General features: G+C 43.6%; 1 protein-coding gene across 1 annotated transcript; it reads left to right on the top strand.

The window, feature by feature from the left end:
• The first annotated feature begins 3,095 nt into the window (after positions 1–3,095).
• LOC139282535 (solute carrier family 41 member 1-like) lies at positions 3,096–12,812 on the top strand. Its single transcript, XM_070902295.1, has 10 exons — positions 3,096–3,290; positions 4,809–4,916; positions 5,477–5,548; positions 6,890–7,034; positions 7,160–7,306; positions 7,732–7,876; positions 8,071–8,150; positions 11,023–11,157; positions 12,389–12,537; positions 12,633–12,812. Exons 1-10 carry the CDS (start codon positions 3,096–3,098, stop codon positions 12,810–12,812), a joined length of 1,356 nt encoding a protein of 451 aa, XP_070758396.1.
• The last annotated feature ends 1,379 nt before the right edge of the window (positions 12,813–14,191 follow it).

The raw sequence follows: 14,191 nt of genomic DNA, 5'->3' as shown, positions 1-14,191 counted from the left end.
AAGATACATACATAAAATGCGACATTCCTGTGTCTGCGCACTGTCTTTACCTACAGCAGCGGTTAGATTCATGCTTGTATCCCTATAATCATTTTTTTATTTTATTTGGCCAATCAGAGGCTTACAATCCTCTGTCAAGCAAGAACTAATTGACCAATCCGCCGCCTGAACCAGTTGTCAATTCAGCGAATCAACTTCGTAGGGGAGGTTACACAAACAAACAACTGGCAGCAATGGCGGCGCCGCTGCCGGTATTTTCGCCGTAGGGCAGTCACATGTCACTTTATTGAGTTTTAAGGGGGGGTTTTTGTGTCAAGCGAGACGGTAACCGTTTACATTACCAACATGTGGTCAGTTTATCCAGTTAACGCCTATATGGAAACGGTGTGTCCGGTTGCAGCAGCTCCTCGTATACGCCTACATACAGGGATCTCCACTGCTTTGCAGACGTGATTGATTGATTGATTGATTGATTGAATCAATCACAAATATATACTATAATAAGTACACAGATACTATAAGTCATACTGGTGTGATTAATTAATGGTATGTTGACTTACTGTTCCTGGCTCATCCACAGCCTGGTAACTGGTGAATTGACTTGCATGGATTTATATATATATATTTATTTTTTCCATTTTTAAGAGAAATGTAGAACATTCATATAAACTGAACAAGAAAAATCTATTCATAGCATTGGACAATTGGAGCTAACTGGTTCACCTGAATAATGAATATGATTGTATAATAACTGCCCCCTCTTCTCCTCCACTCCCTGGAAGCATAGAAGTAGAACAGATGTAAGTTTGCCAAAGAATTTAAGATAACAGGATTTATATTCTCTACAGTGTTCTCTGGCTAATATCAATATTATTTGTTAATGTCAATATTGATGTGAACATGTTGCAAAACAGACATTTAAAATAGATTAGCCTATCATTTTGCTCGTGGCAACTTAGGAAAACTATCTAAACACTGATTTAAAACAGGCAAGTTAGCTTCTTCGTGTGCAGCCTCTCCCCTTCTGCTATGAGAAAGATGATCAGCCAAATTATAAAAAGTGATTGACAGCTGTGTCCGGCGGCTTATTGGTGAATTGATTGTTTTTGATTGACAGGTTCAGGCATTAGGAAAAAGCTGCCAGGGTGACCTCGCTAGTGCACACTGTCACTCTCTGAGTTATATGACCAAAGGTGGTCTTAGCGAAGAGGAAAAACAGCTACTCTACAGCCCATTGAGGAATCAGATTCCTTCATTTATGTGTGCAAACACCAGAAACCTCCAGTTACTACTCAAGTCTTCAGCAGCTGTTGCTCCACAATTCAAATTACAGCCAGAAGTCAGAAGGGGGAGCTGCAGAGCGTCCATTCCAAGCCATGCCTCAAGGACGCTTTTCAGCTTAGTCACTGTCCTTGTGTGATTGTCTATGTTTGTGTGTGTGAGAGTGTGTGTGTGAGGACATGGTCTTACTACATATTCTGTACAGGCTTACGCTCCTCCCATGTGTTAACTAATATAGTGTGAACAAAGTAGCAAAGACAGGCCAAAAACTGGAAGAAAGTGTCAGAACTTGTTTTATTTCTGTCTTTCTTTTACACCTAATTAGCAGTTTAGCATTTAGGCTATAGATTTCTATCTCTGTGTAGAATAGGATGGAATAGCGAATGCCATGAGAAAAACAGAAAGACAAAGTGATTGACATGAATGGACTCCGACAGACTGAAAGAGTCCAGGGGGCGATCAGTCAGTGGCAGCCTGTGTGTTTCCTCCAACCAAGGAGGATAAACTGTGTCCTCACCAGTCAGCAGCAGCACCACGTGTTGGTGGCAGGTACAGCACCTGCTGCTGCTCGGAGTGCGTCACCCACTTATAGCGAGGACGCTGAAGAGCAGGGAAAGGAGGAGCCTTCAAGGAGGTGGAGAGCACCACTGCAGTATCCTCTGAACTGATCTGAAGAGAAACCAAGAGGAAAACTGAAGAAGAAAGAAGAGTCCTGATACAGTCTGGTCACCTTGCTTATACACACGACGTCTGCAGCATCACCCCCCCCCCCCACACACACACACACGCACACCACCACCTCACACACAGACTGTCCTCCCTCCACCACAGAGCGCCGCCACGACTCATCTGTCTGGAATCAGAGGGAAGCCCTGGCAGCGGACGGCAGTTGATGTGCCTCCTCAGACAAGACGTCACGCCGTCCACCAGTGTCCCCTCGTCTCAGCTCGCAGCCTGGACGGACGTCCCGGCGTCACCCTGATAAAGATGAGGAAGGGGCTCCAGGGTGGGCAAGCTCACACAGGGCAACAGCACGGCGGTGAGGAGAAAGAGAGGGAGGTGTGGAGGGAGAAGGAGGAGAAGGAGCGGCAGCACAGGAGGGCTGAGAAGAAGCTGCTGGCCTTCTGGATGTCCTTGTCCTACAGGACCTGGACCTTCTTCAGGCCCCGCGAGAGACCGGGCTTCCAGCGCTCCGCTTCGGCCGCCCGGCTGCTGAAGAGCGAGGCGTGAGGAGAGAGAGAGAGAGAGAGAGTGTGTGTGTGGCTGTAGTGAGTGTGTGTGTGTGTGTGTGTGTGTGTGTGTGTGTGTGTGTGTGTGTGTGTGTGTGTGTGTGTGTGTGTGTGTGTGTGTGTGGAGGTCTGTCAGTAGCAGAGTGTCAGAAGAGACCACACAGACCTACTGTCAAGTGGACTCCTGTGTGTGTGTGTGTCTTAATATGTGTGTGCTCCATTCCAGTGGATGAAAGCCGAGTCCACCATTTGCAAAAGTACTTGCTGCCCCTGCCAGTGCTGGGGTGACAGGTGAAGGGCAAAACAAGCTTATAGAGTTCATCCTTGTCGCAGTAATTTGCAAATCTACTTAAAGGCAAACTGTTTCCAGTGAAGAACCATCACCTGTGACTTTTGAAGGAGCCCTGAGTGAGGTGAAGACCACTTGGGGACACACACACAAAAAAAAAAAGAGTCAGTGTTCCCTCAGTCAGAATGGATCATTATATCCTTCTCAAATCAGCTTGACTCGATCAAACACAAAGCTTGGATGCTGATTTTGGCCCCCTCCCCACCGACGCTTCAACGGGCTGACGGGGATCAGACATGGTGGTGACCCATCTGGTTCTGGAGCTGCGTTTCCGGGAGAAGAAGCTGAGGGGCTTCTCGTGCAGACTGACCCGCTCGCCCTGCGGCCTCCTCCCGGAGAGCTCGTGGGTCATCGCGCTCCAGGTCCTGCTGCCGTACCTGGTGTCCGGCCTGGGCATGGTGGCGGCTGGGATAGTCATGGATACAGTGCAAGTATGGGGGAAAAAAAGTGCTCCAAAGTCTGAGATTACATGATTGTGCTGTTTGTTAAGTCTTTTGACACTAAATGCGAGACAGGTATATTTGATTTATTGTGAACGCCGCAGGTGAAGCTTGGCCGTGTTATGTGACTTTTCCATAGGTTTAGGTGTTTCATGCGTCCTTGAGGCACAGTAGTGGTGAGTTGCTGGATGGCAGGCTGAAGCATGAATGGGAAGGTTATGTAACGAATCTGCAGTCTAATTGTTATGGAAAATGCTATTTACAGAACACGAGAGGATTTCTATCTAATGAGCTTCCCTTTGCAAAATAGCAAACTTAAGGGACAACTAGGCAGTCTTTCAAGCAAATGACACAGAAGACATGTCTGATAACATGTGGCCGTTTTCATATATACAGAAGACCTGACTGGTACTGTCCCTGTTCAGACAGACAGCAGAACACACAGCATCACCAGAAACAGAGCCACCTAATAGCTCTCTCCCTGTTTAACCTCTTGTAATCTTGAATCGAGCAACGCTCACCAGTCAAACAATTCAGCGTCTTAAGTTCTCTGCTGTATGTGAGAGGTGGTGAGAAACACGCTAAGCCATTTGGAGCATGTTTAAATCCGTGATAGGCACCTACTATGTGTTATAGCATAAAAAGTAAGTGTCTCACCAACACGGAATATTCATGACTGAATAAGCAACGATCAAAGTTACACCCTAGATGTTAGTTACTGAGATTTGAACTCTGACAGACTCTAGAAGAACCTCATGTCATCACGATAGGATGATTAAGAAAACAGGGTTTTCAGGGCCTCAAAGGAGGCCTCAGGAGGTCATCTACTATTGGCAAATGCAAATGATTGGCGAAGGCTTATTGTGGTGTGTTTCAACAATGAAACTGAAAAGAAGAAACCCTGGCCTCCATCGGCAGGTCCTTTAAATGTCTTTAAAGCGGCTATAATTGATATTTTTTGTAATTATTATGTATCAAATTGCAATGTGAGAACAATGTGAAAGAGGTTTCTCACAGTGATGTCACCTGAATCTGCAGCTCCCCCTTCACAGAACTTCAGAATGTGTTTCCGTTCACACAACCTCACCGCTTGGTTCGCTCTGTCATAGTGTTGTTTTAGGCCACAGCAGGCATAACCCCCAAAAGGGGGGTTAGAGGAGCATTTAGCAGCGAAAGAGCCGGATATTTCCCACAGGAGTCGGTAGAGACCGAAAACAGAGCTGAAAGGGAGGGTGGCCAGAGTCATGACTCCAACTGAGTGATAACGTCGCTCTGTAACTGCTGGACGTGTGATAAAGCGTTTCAGTTCACCATATCAACAACTTGCGTGTGCTGTCCCCTCAAAAAATCCGTTATTGCAGGTTTAAAGAAGAAGCACAAAGCCTTTTTTTTTTTAAGTGTCAAATGTTAAAAAAAGTATTTCTTCCAGTGTCGTCTTACTGTGATGCATTTGACGAGCTCGTTGGGAACAGAAGGTGCATTCAAATACCACTGTGTGTGTGTTTTCAGCACTGGGAGGTGTTCAAGGAGATATCAGAAGTGTTTATCTTGGTTCCAGCCCTGGTGGGGCTGAAGGGGAATCTGGAGATGACGTTGGCATCCAGACTGTCAACAGCGGTGAGTAGCACACACACACACACACACACACACACACACACACTCACTCACGCAGAAAGAGGTGATGACAAATATTTGAAACGTATACTACAGTAAAACTTTTTTGTTTCATTTGTAACACACACTTCCCAGACAAGTCGGCTAATTGTGTACATAGGTAGCATTAGCTATTAGCATGAGGTATCCTATGTACTTTTAAGTTTGGCCAGCTGTCACTTAACTTTCCATTAGTGTCTTCCTTGAGTCCTGGCAGGAGCCGTTTGGTGACCCAGGCGTCATGTGTACAGCAAAATCAGGATTCAAGGTTCAGTCATTTCATAATGAAAAGAATGTTCATCATCATCATCATTATCAAAGCATATGGCATGTGTCACTCAGCAAGCAACCTCCTGACCACAGTCTGACTGATAATTGCTGCTATGCACACTGTTGACGAATCAGAACATCTGTCATTCTGACACGTGTTGACAAGTAGTGGGAACTCAGTTTGCACCGCGACACTTGAAAACAACTTTAAAGCCACTCCCATGTGATTACATGAAACCCGCTTCTGTCCACAGGCCAACACGGGGCAAATGGATGAGGCTCAGCAGCGGTGGAGGATGGTGTTCTGTAATCTGGCTCTCATTCAGGTGACTCCATCCTCTCTCTCTCTCTCCACCCCATTAATGACGCACTCCATCACCTCGGCCCGTCTCTGCCGGCTTCAAGACAGTTCAGTTCAACTGGAGAGGCTCCGCTGGCGCCATCAGATTGTCCTTATCTGATCGCACATTTGACCTTAAATCTAATAAAGGCACTTCATCGTCATGATGCTGACAGAGTTATTTGGTGCTATCACGTACAGTATGTAATTCAAGACAGCGTAACTGAGCCCTGACAACATAGAGAGAAATTAAAAGATAGAATAAGGTGTTTTGTAAATCAGTTTGATGCACAAAATATTATGAGGGACAATTAAATTCAAAGGGAAGGAGGACATTGTATGAAAGCTATAGCTGAGCTGAAATTATTACCATTCCCAACTTCAGTTGCATTTCCCTGCGTAAATTATTGTCCGGCCTTGCAACTCAATTGTGAAGTGAACAGAGTAGCATTTGACTAGTATGTGCACGCACACGTGTGTACACAGACCATTGTCCTTCACTCTTGCGTTGCAGCGCCGTCTTCCCCAAAATCTGACTCTGACTCCATTGTTTGCATTTTAATTCTGGCGGCTGAGCCATGCAGCATCAATCCACAGTCCACGCATGCCATGCTGGTTCCAGATGTCACCTGATTAATGAGTCTGCACGGCCCAAACGTGTACAGGCTATACCCATAACTTACCCCTAACTTTTCCTTGAACTAGTCCAACAAACCAGTGGTGACAGGGTTATGTAATGTCTTGCCAATATTATTCTGATGGTTAGTTGCATGGTAGCATTGTGGTCAGGTATAAACGTATAACTATAATGTAGTCTTTTGTTATTTCTTTATTTGATCCCCGGTGATTTACAGAGTTCAGTCATTATTGGTCCAGTGAAATTATGACACTCTGCCTGAGTTGATGCTCTCGCGATCACCCACGATGCATGCTAACACAAGGCGTAAACAGGGCCAGAGAGTGTGTTCGCGCGCGTGTGTGTGTGTGAGAGTGACTTAAAGCCAGGCTTGTGAATAGGTCGTTCACGGTAGTAGCTAAATCCAATGCTAAAGGTAGCTGTCTATCACTTTTTGATGACATATACCTGCGCTGCGCTTTACTTCTGCAAGTCTCTGCACAACCTACCCCTACCTCACGGTGAGCGACAAGCACATTTTGTATCATCTGAAGGCAGCTTACGTTTCACAGTAAAAGTTCAATTTCAGTCACACAATGAATGAATTCATCTGTGGACGTCCAATTGTACCTGTATCATGTTCCTCTAAATGTTTTGTCCACTTGCTTATAAAGAAGACGCATGTCCCTTTGCGCTGTCCTTCATCCACAGGTCCAGGCCACAGTTGTGGGCTTCCTGGCAGCGGTTGCAGCCGTGGGTCTCGGTGGTCTGACCAGGGGGAGAGTGGATGTTATCCAGGCTGCTGTCCTGTGCGCCAGCAGCGTCATCACCGCTTTCATCGCTGCGCTGTCTCTAGGTCAGACGAAGGCACAAACCGCTGCAGAGGAATGAAAGGCCGAGAGTGCAGGAGATACACAAAATGCAGCACGGAGGACGGCCGAGTTTATGAGTTCATTAGCTCTTTATCTTGCGCTTGGTCAGGTCTGGTGATGGTGGCGGTGATTATTGGATCCAGGAAAGTGGGCATCAACCCAGATAATGTGGCCACGCCCATCGCTGCCAGCCTTGGAGACCTCATCACTCTGTCTCTGCTCGCTGGGGTCAGCAGCCTCTTCTTTCGTTACAGAGGTCAGAGGTCACGCATTACAGCAAGACAGCTCTGCGAGTCACTTTCAATGCACTATTTGTGACACTCATTTGTTCATCAGAGAGGATGAAACCTAATTTAAATCGGTTTCGGTGAAACAAAAGGGTCTTTAAAGCAGATTAAGAGAAAAAAAAAAAAGATATATTTTTTTGCAATTGGATATCAACGGTACTGTGGTGATTTAGGAGTATTGCAGAAGAGGGCAGCATAGTCCACCTTTGATTCCAGACGGCAGCAGTAAATCTCTTAGGACATCTTAAAACTGTCTGCCATGGTCAGAATCTGTTACATCTCGTCCACTGTTTTTTCCCCCTCTCAACAAAAAGACAAACAGTAATTTCTATACTGTATGAAGAGCGTAACCAAAGATCTTGACAGATGCATTCTGTGCTATGTTGCTCTCCAGACATGTGGTACCTGCCCCCTGCGGCGTGTGGCTTCTTCCTGCTCCTTATTCCAGTGTGGGTCATTATTGCCCGTCGCTCTCCACCAGTCAGAGATGTCCTAAAGTCAGGCTGGCAACCAGTCATTTTGGCCATGTCCATCAGCAGGTGAGCCGACCTGTGACACTACCAGAGGCCCGACAACAGCCCAACGGCTTTACAGCTTTTCTTGCTCTGATCGCAGTGTTTTGAAACATTAAAATATATGTCTGTTGCATTTCAAGTTCAATAAAACAGTAAAGTCGGGGAATATAGCTGTAGACGCACTCAGACTCACGTACTGTGTGTTGTCTTCTTCCCAGCATTGGGGGTCTGATTCTGGATAAGACGGTGAGCAATCCAAACTTCGAAGGCATGGCAGTGTTCACTCCAGTCATCAACGGTGAGTAGAAGATGAACTTTAACCCCCCCCCCCCTATTTATCATTTATAAGCAGCACTGAAAAATCAGTATTTCAACATGTTTATAACACACTATAATGTTGTCAGAAGGAGACATAAAGACATTTTATTGAAGTTTTTATTAATGTACTGGTCAACAATACAAGTCATTCGCTGAAGGGTATAGAAAGATTGTTTAATACACTGAAGACATGTTGGGCTTCAAGGTTTACCCTTCACCTTGGAAATAGCAGTTTAGCAAAAAGGATTCTTAAATCAGGGTCCACTTCATAGATCGCTACCAGAGCTTTCAGCTGCATCTCATGGCCTTCATCAGTGGGCTTGACTTTCATTTTTAGATCTGAATTGACCTCACTGAATTAGAGCAATTTGAATGTTTTTTGAGTATTGGGCACCTGAATTTTTGTGAATTTGTGAACCCTGAAAAAAAAAAAAAAAAATATATATATACAGTATATATACTGGAAAGTTATTGAAATTGAACAACTTGAAATATTTTAATGGTATTTAAATTTCAACATGAATTCAATTTCACAATTCGGTATTGGGTTGTTTGTAAGATTCAAATCTATATAGTCATGATTTGCTTTCATATCAGTTCCTCTTCATGAGAGTGAAGAGGAAGTATTTAGAAATGCATTAAGAGATAATATTAATGTAATTAATACACTGTATGTATAATAAATGCATTTGTCATATAAGATTTGAATGCATATCTCATGATTACAACTGTGTTATACATCACTCCTTAACATTTATGTTGCTGATATACTAGTTACAGATTCTTCACAGTGGAATTGTTTATATACTGCCTATACATGCTATTATATATATATATACATATATATATATATCTTGACCGGCTACAACATTAAAATGCTCATTCTTAAATGCATCAGTAGTAAAAAAAAAAAAAACAATAATATATAACGATATAACACTGACAGGGTCCGCTCTCATAACACTTGCATGCTTTCACTTGAATAATATTTTCAATGTAGGACTTTTACTTTAAAACTGCGATATTACTACTACTAAGTGTCTAAATACTTCTTCCACCACTGCAGGACTGCATTTGCTTAAGTATGTTGACACTTTCTCAGACAGGAGCCTCGTTTTAGAGATGAAATTAGGATAACTTTAGGATACTTTTGCCTAAAGTAGATATTATTGTGGATATAATCCCCTTAATTGAAGCTGACACAATGTGTGACACTTCTTCCACATGCTCTAAGCATATAACACGTACATGTTTTCCTTAAGGGGCAAGCAGAGCTGGGATATTGGGGTTTACGGTGTTTCAACAGTCCTAATCTTTGAAGAATGACATCTAAGCTTCATAATTAGCCTCATTATTATCAATTTAAAAAAAAGCCTCACGCCAACTGATGTCACGTGGAACTTGTCAGAGCATGCAGGCGCCCCGCAGCTAATCCTTTTTATTTATAAGTTCTGGTGTCTTGTGATGAAAGTAGTAACAGCTCTAAGGGCTGAGCTTGACTTTTAAAAAGGGCCTTTAACGTTTGAGCTATTCAATCAATCATGAGGTATTAAAGTGCTGCTGAAGTCTAGGAACCCCACCCCCCCCTCTCAAAAGGAACCTCAGAGAGGCACACAGAGCCAGATCTTCACTGACTGAAGTTTGTTGCCCACAAAGCGGCACAATAAGTGGAAGAGGAATAACAATGGTCTTTACATGAAGCACAAGCCTGATCAGAATGCCAAGTATGCATTTACTGGCTCCCCGTTTGCGCAGCATCTCTGCCAGCCTCAGTGCTACCAAAGACTCTGGCACTCTGGTGTTGCCTTCCCAGTACAGGAAGTGCATTTGCATTACAATTCAACGCTCTCTCCCCCTTTCGCTCTGTTGACCAGAAACCAGAAGTGTTCAGATCCTTCACTTAAGTCGAAATACCATAGTCCAAAGATACTCCCTTACAAGTAAAGGTCCTGAATTCCAACTTTTACTTAAGTAAAAAGGCTATCAGCAAAATGGACTAAGTATCAAAAGTAAAAGTACTCATTATACTGTATTATTGTAGTATATTCTTTTATTCAGTTTGTATCACTAACCAACACATGTAGGAGCATTTTAACGTTGTAGTTCCAATTTTAGATACTTTATATACTACTGGGTAGATTATAGTACTACATCATATCATATATGCGTACCATATGTTTTTTATGTGAAGTCTTAATCAGCCACGTGACTCTAACCTACAGCTGTCAGATACACGGAGTGGAGTAAAAAATACTCTGAAAAGTGGTGGAGCGGAACTGTAAAGTAGCAATAAAATGGAAATACTCTAATAATCTCTAATTTATAGTACTTGAGTAAATGTACTCAGTTACATTACACCACTGCCAGAAACCCTCCTGGTTTGTCTAAATGGTCCATGTGCTCCAAAGCTCCGCAAGCCAAGAGGGTTTTTTTGTTCTGCGCCTAATGAAATCAGCCCGAGGGGGCGAACAGTGTTACAATGGACTGTGGCACAACATCCAGACTGCCTTTTCCAAGCCTTCAGAGGAAAAACATCCCCACGGGGGACCCTGTGCGTTTGGACAGTGAATCATTTTCTGTGTCCGACTGCAGCTGATGATGGTGATGCAGTTTGTATGAGCGTACAAAAAAAAAGAAAAGAAAAAATGGCTATGAAAAATATTTGTAAAGTTCTGAAACTTACTTTTGTTTAGTTTTTTTTATCTCGGGTCAACAAAACATCTCCACCTTCCACGCCGCCACGTCCAGTCCAACCTTGACATGCGTGTGTTGTTTTTATTGTCTTATTCCCAGTTTTGTGAAATGTTTAATCGGGGGATCGATCAGTGCCACACTTTTCCGTGTCCATGCAGGCGTAGGGGGAAATCTGGTGGCCATCCAGGCCAGCAGGATGTCCACCTACCTCCACTACTGGGGTGTTCCTGGAGCCCTTCCTCTTAAAATGAGCGGGAACTGTCCTGGACCCTGTGCCACCTTCTGCTCCTCAGGTCAGATATAGAAAAAACCCCACACATGATTTAAAGGTGCAGCCCTTCATCAGAAATGATGAATCAAGAAATAATTCAAGTCAAGCATGTGACAGTATTATTAAAGCCCCACTTTATTTTGTTGATGTGAAATGCGGCAACACTGCCTGCAGCTCTGCTGAGCTTTTTAGTCTGTTTTAGCTAATTGTTTTGATTTTGCGGCACATTTACCGTTTACAGTCATGTTTCTAGCAGCGAACGTCAGCAAACTAGCTCCAAAAACACACAACTGTACAACAAAAAAGGCCACAGATGAATTATAAGATCTGGACCCAAAGACTGTGCTTATTCAGTCCAATAAGAATTTGGGTGTATACGCCAAAAGTTTCTAGTTTACAGGATTACTTCCCGGGGTGTGTGGCCCTCTGAATATGTGCAGAAGCGCTTCCTCCGTTGGCCCCGCCTGCGAGTTCCCGCTCGGCCAATAGGCTTTACACTGCGATGACGCCACAGATTTTGAAATCCCTTTTCTCGTCTCAAGGAAAGTTTTAAGAAATATAAAACCTCCATGGACCAAAAACTGTATCGAAGTCTATGAGAAAATGTTCTCACTTGATTTATTACCTCAGTAAACATTTTCCTGACGAGTTTATGGTCTCAGTCGCTAGTTTCAAGTCTTTTTCAATACAGCATGATGTTCATTTTGTGAATGATGGTCCCATTTCGAGTAAAATAGACGATAAAGCAGGGTATGATTTAGGGGGCGTGGCTACCCAGCTGTAACAGAATTTAATTTTTGGATGAAACCCAAGCAATATGACATAAGAACAATACATAGCAATATTACATACTAATATTACTACAAAAGGCTGCAGCAGCTAATTGTTAAACTTTATCAGAAGTAGCCGCAATATCCGGCTATTTGTATATATAACATTTTACCTTGTTTGTAATGCAATGCGAGACTACATGACCGCAACAGGAGAGACCAAGGGCTGTTGACAGCATTCCTATATATATATATATATATATATATATATATATATAGCGGAACTGCAACAGAACAACACACACCAGGGACACATATTTATGTTGGGGAAAAAAAAAAGGTGCATAATAATATGTGGCCTGCAGCTTAACATCAGCATGAAGGTTATTTCAGTTCATTTGAAAATAAAAGCATTCACGATTACCCCTGTTGCCATGGGCGCTATCCAGTGGCTTATTTCTACTCATTCTGCGTTTCATCCAGATGTGAACTCCAAATCGGCAAGAGTCCTGGTCATCCTTGTAGTCCCAGGTCACCTCCTCTTCCTGTACACCATCCACCTCCTGCAGGGAGGCCATACTGCCATGACGCCCACCTTCATCCTCTGCTACCTGTCTGCAGCTCTGCTTCAGGTCAGATCAATCAACCGATAAAAGCTTGTCTTGGTTTCCCCACTAGTCTGAGATATTCTCATTTGAAACTTCTCCAACTACTTGTCATTATCCAGGTGGTGCTTTTGCTTTTCGCGGCCAGCCTGATGGTGCGATGGCAGTGGCGAAGGGGACTGGATCCAGACAACTTCTCCATCCCCTACCTCACAGCTCTGGGTGACCTGTTGGGGACCGGCTTCTTGGCTCTGAGCTTCAGACTGATTCTGATGGTCAGTTCCACTGGGACTGGAGTTTGACACGGACACCTGGTCCCGTACACCCCAAAATGTACTGTTCTCTATATGCAAGTAGCTGGAACACACTGCAAAGTGAATTGGATTTAAGAAGGAAGGTGAGGATAAAAGAACACAGGGTCACCTGCTATATTTGTGCCTCGGTGCGTATTATGGGACAGAAAAAAACATCCTTTTGCAAGCACATTATTACACAAAGAATCATTTAATTTGAGCAAACAGAAATCGATGCTATGCATGCTTGCTATTGCCCGTGTAAGCGCACAGCTATAGCTTCTCACTCATATTCCCTGCTCTGCTGGGTCTCTCGTGCTCGCTCAAGTTTGCCTTCCTCGACGTCACGCGTCAGAACGTACAGAGAGATTGGAGGGAAATCACGCAAAGAAATCACACTCAGTCAGAGGCTGAGCTGAACTCAAACACACACACACACATACACACACACACACACACACACACACACGGCCGCTGCTTCCGTCGCCAGCTGCCTTACAGCTCGGCCGGTCGGGGCGAACAAACACAAAACCATCCGGCGGTCAAATCTGCAGAATGACGCCTCACTTCCTGTCCAAACACACCTTTACAGTGTGCCACAATCTCAGCGGGTCAAAAAAATTGGAGTAAGCAATTTCTAGTTCGATTCAATCACTAGTGGGATTATCGGTTACTAGGGAAGTAGGGAAGCACTGGGGAAATGGTCAGTAGCTAACTAAGCCAGCTGGCTGACTTGATAATTGCCAGCTACTCAGCTAAGGCATTATAATCATAGTTCCTTTAAAACAAAAAAAAAGTGCCCTTAAATGCTTTAACTCGACAGCACAAGTGCTTGTAAAAATGGTTCAATGTACTGTTATATAGCTGAATTACTAATATGCATGCTTTTCAAATGAGACGTAGCACACTGCCCAACAAGATCATATCTTGGATTGTTTTCATTTAAAAGGCACAGTTCTTTGTTTTTTTTAAAGAAACTACATTAATGATTACAATAATAATCAAGTTAGCCACGTAGCTTACTTAGGTGCTGTTGATCTGGCCGAGGAAATGGGTAAAAAAAAAAAAAACTGAGTGAGAGGTTATTATTGTGTGCTTACATAGATAGTAGGGAGCACGCATATAAATCCATTGAGCACAGAGTAGATTTTCTGTTTGTGCAAATCAAATTGTATTTCGTGTGATGCTAATTTCGCCACAAAATATGAACGTGTGCTGAAAACGGTTTTCTACGCTCCCAAGTGTCCCTCTGTGCTCATCGAGGCACAAATATAACGGCGTGAACGAGGGGCTGCGACAACAAGCTGGCTCAAAGTAGAAAGAATAAGGTGAGTTAAGTGTTGACTTATTTTGGACTTTGGTCTCCATGTTTGTCTATTGGTCAATAG

The sequence above is a fragment of the Enoplosus armatus genome, chromosome 3 (genome assembly GCF_043641665.1).
Source record: "Enoplosus armatus isolate fEnoArm2 chromosome 3, fEnoArm2.hap1, whole genome shotgun sequence".
NCBI classification, from domain to species: Eukaryota; Metazoa; Chordata; class Actinopteri; order Centrarchiformes; family Enoplosidae; genus Enoplosus; species Enoplosus armatus.
Note: the sequence above shows the minus strand (reverse complement) of the source record. Positions and strands in the feature narration are given on the sequence as shown.

Bases quoted from the DNA above. Each gene is read 5' to 3' on its own strand.
- LOC139282535 (XM_070902295.1), top strand. From the start codon at position 3,096: ATGGTGGTGACCCATCTGGTTCTGGAGCTGCGTTTCCGGGAGAAGAAG. The intron at 3,291-4,808 runs GTATGGGGGAAA...GTGTGTTTTCAG, and splicing joins TAGTCATGGATACAGTGCAA to CACTGGGAGGTGTTCAAGGA. The intron at 11,158-12,388 runs GTCAGATATAGA...CGTTTCATCCAG, and splicing joins TGCCACCTTCTGCTCCTCAG to ATGTGAACTCCAAATCGGCA.